The sequence below is a fragment of the Centruroides sculpturatus genome, unplaced genomic scaffold, assembly GCF_000671375.1.
Source record: "Centruroides sculpturatus isolate CEXI.00-Female unplaced genomic scaffold, Cexi_2.0 scaffold1611, whole genome shotgun sequence".
Taxonomy (NCBI): domain Eukaryota; kingdom Metazoa; phylum Arthropoda; class Arachnida; order Scorpiones; family Buthidae; genus Centruroides; species Centruroides sculpturatus.
Window position 1 is genome coordinate 117,711 of NW_019385986.1, and position 10,421 is coordinate 128,131.

General features: G+C 35.2%; 1 protein-coding gene across 1 annotated transcript; it reads left to right on the plus strand.

Moving 5' to 3' along the window:
• The first annotated feature begins 6,614 nt into the window (after positions 1 to 6,614).
• Positions 6,615 to 7,899, plus strand: LOC111612952. The gene is made up of 5 exons (XM_023354243.1): positions 6,615 to 6,744; positions 6,822 to 6,948; positions 7,039 to 7,184; positions 7,269 to 7,401; positions 7,472 to 7,899. The coding sequence occupies exons 1-5, from the start codon at positions 6,705 to 6,707 to the stop codon at positions 7,713 to 7,715; spliced, it is 690 nt and encodes a 229-aa protein (XP_023210011.1). The 5' UTR covers positions 6,615 to 6,704; the 3' UTR covers positions 7,716 to 7,899.
• The last annotated feature ends 2,522 nt before the right edge of the window (positions 7,900 to 10,421 follow it).

Genomic DNA, 10,421 nt, shown 5'->3' on the forward strand with positions numbered 1-10,421 from the left:
TAGCTGGGAAAGTTTACACTTAGGTGTGAAGAATGCACCATCATCTTCAACAAAAGTCAATCACCTGTCAGTTTTCCCACGCGAATGATATAAAAGCTCGAATCTCCAGAAGCTCAGGGCGATCTCTCGGAAGTTATACTTATCGATGTGTGCATCTCGTCTCCCGAACCTCCATATAACGGACTCGACCCGACGAAAGGAGAAGATACCATAGAAGACCATAAGAACTTCCACATAACACTTAATCGCCACATAGAACTCTCTTTGAGGTAATTATTTGAACCTGCGGACTCTCTCTCTCCCTAAGCGTATTTTTAGTTTAACCCTTGGAGGAAGGAGTATAGTATGTTAGCCGCATTTATTCTCAGTTGTATCTAACCGTATTTAACCTATATATTGTTATCGCCTTTTGTATCTTAGCTTAGCCATTCAATAAATGTTTGTTATTTTATTAAACCTGTTTCCTGTCATTTAAGGACACCTGCCAGCTTCCTCACCCCTCCACACTCGATTTGCCCTCCTAGCCATCCAACGACCCCGAGATTGGGTTTTATCAACCTGTTGCAGAGTAAGTGATCATTTGGGGATTAACCGGTGACCCAGTGCTAATCTCACAGAATGGTTCCGACCGGAATGACTCCAAGACCCTGTACCGCATAGTCAATGAAGTGACTGGGATGAGGAGTAACTCCAGCCTTCCAATAAAAGACAAAAACGGGAATCTTCTGATCGTTCAAGATGAGCAGAACAACAGTTGGGTGGAACATTTTCGCGAAACGTTTAATCAGGCGGAACCGACTATCATATACGATTTCGATACAGTAGAACCTCGAAAACTCGGTCTAATGTGGACCGATGGGTAGCCGAGTTTGTGAAAATGCCGGGTTATGGGGAATGGGGTTAAAAAAATAAGTACGAGTGTTTCCTCAGAAAATACTGTACTGTACTTGTATGTATTGTTTACCTCAGAATTCAACAGAGAATAAACTGCCCAAATACCCTTAAACAAAGGAAAAGTACGTCCTTTATGAAGGCATAGAGCCTTTACTACATGAAAATGAAAATTAATGAATACATTGTGTACAGTAATTTACCTGATAAGACAGACCTCAGAAAAATACTTTATGAGAGCTTTTATACTTTTATAAAGCTGTCTATAATGAAAATTAATTAACTAAGGATTTTTTTGCCCTGCTAGGGTGTGGCCAAGTTATCCGGAGTGCCGGGTTATCGAGAGCCGAGTTTTCGAGGTTCTACTGTATTGAGAATACACAGGATGAACTTCAGGTGGGCACTGGCGATATTACACTTGAGGAAGTGGAGCTTGCAATTAAGAGCCTAAAGAATAGTAGAGCAGCCAGTTTGGACGAAATTACGGTTGAGATTTTGAAGCATGTTGAAAAAGCTAACGTTATTGTTTAACAGATGCTGGCAATGTGGGAAGGTCTCAGAGGATTGGAAAAGGGACGCTGTAGCCAGAATTCCTAAGAGAAGAAATATTTCCGAGTGTACCAACTGGCGAGGTATCATCCTCTTTTCAGTGCCTGGAAAAGCATTTTGTGTGGTCCTTCGACGCCCGTGGATTGCCCTCGATCAGCGCTTGCGGGAGGAGAAAGCTGGGTGTGGAAGATCGTGCAGCGAGTAGATCGTCTCCCTTCGAAATATCATTGAACAATGCGTTGAGTATCGACACCCATTGGTCATCAATTTCATTGATTTCAAGAAGGCTTTTGACAGTATTCACCGCGACTCCCTCTGGCAGATTATAGGGTATACCGACAGTCTTTGTCATTATTTTCAAAGTCTTATTCAAGTTGTTGCGTCAAAACTGAAGGTGGTCATACGAATTTCTTTGAAATTACGACAGGAGTCAAGCAGGGTTGTGTCCTGTATCCTTTCCTCTTTCCCATCACCCTTGATTATGTCATGCGGAGGGCAGAAGAGTCCAGTGCGCGCATTGGGGCCGAAATTCACTGGTTTGACCAAGATCGTCTTGGAGATTTGGTTTTTGCTGACGATATCGACCTATTAGAGGAAAGCGAGACAACGTTACAGCACGTCGCTGCCACATTGGGTCAGGAAGCACACAAAATTGGCCTCGGGATAAACTCCGTGAAGTCGAAAATTATGCATGTACGCAAACACGGGGAGTAATTGACGGAGCACAACGATTGGAGGAGGTGGGGAGATTGTCCTACTTGGGTAGTGTTATTTCTCAAAATGGTGACGCGGAAATGGACGCGAAATGCCGCAACGGAAAAGCGGCGACAGTCTTCTGGCGGATGAACAAGATCTGGTCCTCACCACCCATCTAATTGAGAATCAAAATTCCACCTTTTTACCTCCATCATGATTCCGATAGCTGTTTACGCTAGTGAACATCAGGAAAACACATCAATAGAAGGCTCGATGTCTTCCGACAGAGATGCCTACGACAAATCCTAAAGATCCGATATTTAGATCATATCATCAATGAAGAGATTCTCCGAAGGAGTGGGATGTCCAAGAGTCCGACTGGCCGGCCATATTTTTTGTATGGAGAACAATAGGATCCCTAAGACAGCCATGAAGTGGGTTTCCCCTGATGCCAAACGACCACGAGGACGCCCAGGAATACATGGCGTAGAACTTTTCTTCAAGATTTAAAGATGCTCAATATGACTTGAGAGGAAGCTGAAACTCTCGTACATGATCGAAATCGATGGAAGATAATTGCTGCCCGGTATGCTAATTAGCACTGGAGAAACTACTACTACTATTTTAATATACGTTGCTTATCAGAAACGCGTAAACTATTGATTTATTTCATTAATTATTTATTTTAATTATTATGTATTCGTTATTCAAAATATACTGGTACAGAGTGATCATAATTTAGTAGCAGGTGTTTCATAGCTCTCTGTAAAAAGAAACATTGGGCAAATTTCAACCAAATACTCTGGTTTCGATTTGAGGAAGAGTATTTTACTTAAAAATTCAGCGGCTAGAGAAAAATTTGGTGCTGTTGTTTCCTTAATTTGCGTGTTAAGTACTTATACTGTAGATTTTCTAACAAGGAATTTCGGGAGTTAAGAAACAAAACGTTTAAGCAGATACGTGACGGTGCACCAAGTTAAAAGTGACAATTATAAACTGTTCACCTTTGAAAAACTGCGAACAACGTTTTGTGATTCTTTATCCCGAAATTGGTTAGAAAATGTACCGTACATAATATGAATATGCACACTAAGAAGACGGCAGCGCCAAATTTGTCCTTTACGTCTGGCCGTTTTTGTTTTAAAGTTTACCTATACGCAATTTTCTGAAATTCACGAATACTATTTATTTCAGAAAAATGAACAGTTTTGTCAACTCATTTGTAGCGGTGTATTACTTTATTCAGAATTAGTATTGTATATTTTTGTGCATCGTACTAATGTACAGTACATCAGAAGAAACGTACGGTTTCACGAATTTTTGATGCGGTGTAATGTATTTGTTGTGATTTTGACTTGGGGTTTGAATGTAACGTAATTTATTTTAAGTGAGCACCAGAGACACGCGTCTTTATTTCATGAGAACAATCTTTATTCTAGCATGTACAGTACAGTACGTGGTACAGTACATACTGTAAATGGTGTTCAGGTAAAAATATTAAAAATTAATTTTAAAAATATAATTAAATGTTTTTAATTAGAATTTTTGTAAATTGTAAAAGAGAACGAATACTGTGCTGGTTTAAAGAAGTGTTTGCGTGTTAATAAATACATAATATATTTAAAATTTAAAAAACAGAAAACACAGACATTTTTTCCATACAGTTATTGAAAAGTAAATCTAACTTGATAGAATATATGAACAAAAAAAAGTGTCCTTGCTAGAAATCAAGAATGAAAAATTGTTTATTTTCAATTATATTATAAGCAATACGTTATTTCTTTCTTTGTATCGAAGAGTAATGACGTTGAAAATATAATCATTACTTACAGCAGTAATTTTTATATTATTCGTTAACTTTTCCAGCTTTTTTAATATTTGTTAATCCTTATTAAATCTTATTAATTTTCTTTTAAAAGTATAAAATTTCCGTAATTACCTTCTCGTCCTTAAGCATAATTCTTTGCGTTTTTGACAGATTTATGCAAAATTTGGAAATTTAATTTAAATAACTCGCTATTGTTCCTTTGTTAGATGTAGCAGATAACTGTAATATGCTTCGTGTAACTTATATATGTTTGTATATTAGGATACATTTTTGTAAATTCCAAACGACTGAGTAATAACAACACTTTATCATTTGCTTCTAGACAATGGACTGAAGAAACAAACGGTCGCGCTTACATACGGGTTTTAATTTATAAATTTTAACTGATTTTATATTTTTATTATATTATAAATATTAATAAATAAATAATTAAATCAACGTGCTTCTTAAGACAATGACTTTATTATCTATCTTGCTTATGTCTGGTTGCCTAAGAGACACCATAGATATTGCACAATTAAAAGGATACGACTTGTTAATTAAATGCATGCACATGCGGCCTGCAAGTGCAAATGCGTGTGGATATTGTTGTAATTGTGCACGTGAAAAACGTGCATGTGCCAAAGCTACAGTAATAAGCTTCTATGAATGCAGAGAGAACAGAAGTAACTAGTATAAATTTCATTTTGTGTGTCTACCAACAACAAACAAGCAATAAATATGTCAAAAAACGGAAATTCCTTGTTTAATCACGAAGGTTTCAAATTGTTAGAAAGCTAGTAAAATTATTGTTTAATATAAAAGTTTTTATATTTATATATAAAATACATTTTAAATATATATTATTTTATATATTTATTATATATATTTTAAATAAATATATTATTTATATACATATTTATATTTATTTTTGTATAAATATGCAAAATATATTTCGTTTGTTGCAGTATAAAGAAAGAAATATAGATACGAGAAACATCTCATCGTATATATATTAAAACCTTCTTTCTCATATTATACCTTCTATTATATTTCGAAGTAATAAATATGATATGCAATTCGTACATGAATTTGCGAAATAAACTTGAGAATCGAATCCAATAACGTTGTACAGTACAATAGGAACAATTCAGGTCGATTATTGTGTTCTAAACTGTGTAGATCAGGCAAGAAAACCTTGCGGTATTTTTAAATAATTTTCCTGCTTTTTACATAAATTAATTAAAATCTAGTTTACGAATAAATAATATAATATTTGTTTAATATAAAGCTAAAATTAGCAATATTTGCCGGATATAATCGTTTATTTTGATAGCCTCTAAAAAGGGGGTTTATAGACGAATCGGATAAACAAATTTGTTATAATATTTTTTGTCATTTTGAGTTGTGTCCATGTTTAGAACTTAAGAATGAATTATTGGTCTTTTTCTAAAATGAGGTTATAAACGCTTCTATATAAAATGTCTTAAAAATGATATTTGATTTGTTAAAATGGCATACTCAGCCGATATTTTTAATTATTTAAATAGCTTAATACAAATATCCAAGGAAAACATGAGAATATTTTGGTATCCACTGACAAACGTAGCAAGCATTTCAGAAAAAGCATCTCTTTTGAAAAATCACACATCAGAAAAGATTCATAATAAAAACACTGATAGAATTATTTTTATTCTAACAGAACATTTATTTCTATTGGAAGAAAAGATTGCAAGTTACTTTCCTTCCTAAATATAGAAAATTATGATCGGACACGAAATCAATTCGGTGCAGTTAATACATCGTAAATTTTCGATACAAGAAAATAACTTGTCAACGGATGATACAATAAAAAATGAAATTCTCTGACGTAACTCTTGAGGAATTTTGGATTTTTCTCCAATCCGAATAACCAGCCTCAACACAAGACGCTGAAATTTTGTAAGTTTTCAACATAATATTTGTGAGCTTGGATTTCACATTCATCAATACAAAAATTTAAAGAACTAGAAAGGGCCTAGCAGTGGCCAAGCGGTTCCGTTCCCTGAATACTGGGAGTTCGGTTGTGGGTTTAAAGCCTCGTCAAAACGGCCTGGCCACGTGGAATTTTCCGGGTTTGCTCTACGTCTGTCAAGCCTAAGTAGGGACTAGTTACCCTTAAAAACCTCCCGAAAGTCAATTCCCTAAGCAGATTGAAGAAGTGCTGCGATGCCATTGACAGTTGGTGTGAGTTTGCGCGTGATCAAGGAAAATGGAGTTTTCCTGTTTTTCTTCACGTGCCTAACAACTAAATGAGGCCAGTTTTCCATTGAAATATCCTGCCGGAACATTATACCTGGCAGATCTCCAGGAAATGTTAGGCCCGTGTGCCACGTTGCTATATCTCATTAAAGTATGCCAAACCAAAAACATTCAGATTTTAGTTAAGAGAGAGATTCTATAATCACAGATTATATTATTTGTTTTCTCCTGACTAATTTGGAACAATTCAGTTATTATATTATACTACTTATTACTTAGCTCCACTGTGCTTTCTCTTACGTCATTTCTCCATTTTGACATTTCGAAACTCTATTATTATTGTTTAACACGCAAATTATTTTATTATTCTTTCATTATATTCGAACTATTGTTCACTTGATATATGTTAATCCTTAATTTTGATTTATAGTATAAGGAAACTTTTGAATTTATATAAATTGAAAGTTTACACCTTCAAATTTCAATTACTGCTCTTCTCTGGTTACAGTCATCAATAAATATGAAGGGACTGTGTATTTTTTTGATTTGTTTGACATTCCGTAAGTATTTTTCCACTTAAATATGATTCTTAACGTTGCATTTTTATAAAATTATTCATTTTTCTCTAATTTTTTAGTTGTAATGGGAAGCCTGCAAGACGAATGTAACACCGAACAAATTGATTTATGTTTGGCACCAGTATTTTTGACTGCCAGAAAAGGTCTAGTACCAAAAGATCAAAAAGCACTGGACAGCAGATGCGTGTAAGTTTTAATTAATAATAATAATAATAATTAAAAAACAGTTAAATAATAGAATTTAAATTTAATTCCTTACTCTATTGATTATTGCAGTCGTTTAGATGCTATGTGGAAATGTATCGATAACTTCATGGATACTTGTACGGCTGAAGAGCATCATCTCATCTTTGACTTGATGACTGATAATCAGAGAATGGTTACAAACGAATTTTGCCAGAAAGGTAGCAAATTTCAGACAGGTAAATGTGCAAACATATATTAATAAATGCAAACTAATCGGTTTTTAATAGCATTCATTAAAAAATACATATTTTTTTTTACAGAATTCTTGAAATACGGCCCATGCATGGCGACTGCTTTTGCAAATGCTCGACATAACTGTCTGAATAATCTAGAAACTATTATGTATCACGTAACAGGAAACGATCCGGAAATACGAGTACCAACAGGCTGCTGGTAACTACAGTACATTCAAATATACTTAATGGCTATTTAGTTTATTAAACTTTCTTTTCTTTTCTTTTAGTTACTTTAATCAATTTTACGAGTGTTTCTTTAACCATTTGGAGGCTGCTTGCGGAAGAGAATCTTTCCCCGTAGTTAAGAAAAGTATACAAATGATGAATGGCAATTACATCCGTAATCTGTGTGCAGCATATAATCCTTCTGGCAATCTCTGCATGGATTTATTGAGTAGAAATGCCACTGCTGAAAAAAACAACTCCTTTTTTGTTAGAGCTATGACCACAATCATCCGAGCATATCATTAATTTCTCAATGATTTCTTTTCGAAATTTGTTTCATCTTTAAAAAATTGCTATAATAAATGTATTATCTGTTGTTCTCTCACTAATTTCGCTTCAGTAAATAGATGTAATTTTGATAGAATACTTTTCGTATATTGATATGTATGGAAAGCATTTGTAAAAATAAACAATTTTTAGTATTTTTGAATTGTGTTTTAATATGCCTTTAGACATTAATGCAAAATCAAAGCCGGATTTGACCTACACTACACCTGCAAGAGGCCTTCCTTTTTCAGAACAGATGAACCTCCGCGTAATGTGAGGTTTGCCGATTGGGGAGAAATTGTCACGACAATCGAGCGGTCAGCACTGTCGCGTGGGAGTGGAAAAACTTACTGAGACAGGTCCTCCATCGCAAACTGTTTATTAAATATAAAAATTTCGCTTACAACTACTGTTTTACTTCGGCGTAAGGCCTATCCGCAGCGTGAACCAGTTCGTAAATAATGTTCAATCTTTTCGACGATGTTCTCTCCTTCTGGCGAAGATGACGAGGAAAACGTAGGCTCCGGGGCTCACAGGACAACTTGAAGGGGTGATTCTCGTAGCAGGTTACACTTGGCGAAACTTGCAGGGACGGGATGGCGAAAACTTCTTCCGGAACGACGACCAAGTTTCCGTTGTTGAACCGCAGGAAAAATCCAGGAGCGGAGCACACCGAAGTAAGAACCAAGAACGTCACATCCTTTTTAGCGCGGTTTTTATAAGTTTTTTCCGGGTCCCAGATCGAACATTCCGATAGGTCGATGTCGACTTGCCCCCCTTTCTAGTTGGTTATTCACTCGTTACGAAACGTAACAAGATCAGAACCCAGACCGACTGACAATTTTATCCCTATCGAAGATGTTCGATCTTAGGACTTACATTCACCCATTGTTTTAACCTGAGTAGTTCGACTTTCTTAGAAATTTTTACAGATATGTCTTTATATAGACATAAAATATTCATTTTGCTTTAGACGGTTTCTTTTTACAATTATTAAAATTTTTTATACGAAATTAAAAACATTTTCTGTGCATGAATTTTAAGCTTATTTTACTTTATGTAAATCCTGGTCTGTTTAAAAGAAAAAATGTTATTAAATTTACTAAAAAAAAAACTATTAAATTGGCTACACTTAAATTTCGAATTTCACAGGGAGTTTCGTTAAAAATGTGAAGATGTGCAATTAACATAAGAAACGTTTATCCATCGCACTGATTGAATAATAGCTTATTAAAATATGTAAAATTTATGTCCTTATCTCGAAAAAATACAATAGATCATCGATACGTCGAACTTTCTTACCTAGAATTTTAGTTTTTCTCCGAATTATCTCGTAAATTCAAAGATTTAACGATGTTTCGTGATTAAAATACGATCTTATTTTTAAACGCAAGTTAACCAATCAAATTCTTAGCGCTTTAAAATAGTTACTTATTTAACTTTCATATTTAAAAATGTAACGAACATGTCAGTGATTTGGCACAGTTATTAGCCAATCAAATTTACGAGTTCGTTTATATAGAACTAAACATTTAGGCTATACTATATAAAGTTTGAATCGCATGTTGACATAGCTGATAGCGCATGGTTAATTAGTGTATTGACCATTTTTATTCTGAAGTAGACAGAAATGGCCAACAAGAGAAAAATAAATTTTGTCAATAGCAGAAAACGTATTTGCCATATAGACCGTGGACGAAAGCCAAACGAAAAATGAGAAATTGGGAAAGTAGGCCTACTTGACATTCTATTGAGCACTTTCTAAAAAACAAGAAAAGGATTTTAGAAAGTTTCAATAATCAACAAAATCAAACAGATCAGAAAAGCATACTTCTGCAAGAAAAGAATAATTCTGACGACAGAAAACTTGTTGACACTGAATAAATTGAAATTTCTATCTGAATCCGTCAACCCATGTCTTTTTTATTTTACTTTTTCCGCTCCGTGGATACTAAGAGTGCCTTTTATCAAATCCTTTATTATATCCAAGTTCGCGCAGATCCTCAAATGGGGCGTCCGAGTAGTAAAGAACGAGGCCCAATGTATCCGGATGAACCACCTCCCGAATAATTCCTAGGACTTTTCGGGCCGTCTGCAGTCAATCACAGGTCTCCAGAGCGGTAGACTGCCACCTTAGTAGTTTGATTTGTTTGTAAACGGCAAAGCGAAGCGTGGGCAATTTGCATAGGGAGGATGCCTCCTGAGATGACCTCTATTTAAGTGTTATAAACGTGAAGAATAACCAAAAAACTTCCACCTTGGCGATGCGCAAATCTAGGACCAGTGTTCAATAGTTTTTATTCCCTCGGCATCCGTTTGGCACTTTGGCCATCATTATCAGGCTTTCAATCCAAAATACTTTCTGGCTTTTAATAATGGCAGAAAGGCTTTCAAGGGACTTTATAGAAAGTATATCATCTCTAAAAACAGGATGCTTTCGAACTTATTTTTAAAATTTTCAGAACTCAATCAATAAATGTGATAGATTTGGTTTCGGTAGGTTATGGCAACACAACACATGGACGATCTGTCAAGAGGAGATGTATTCCGGGAGGACTTTCTATGGAAAATTAGCCCGTATTTAGGCATTACACACATAAAAAAATCTCGGAAAATTCCATGTAGCCGGCCTGTCGGTGAGGCGGAAACCACGCGACCGACTGCCAGTATTCAATAGTTTTATTC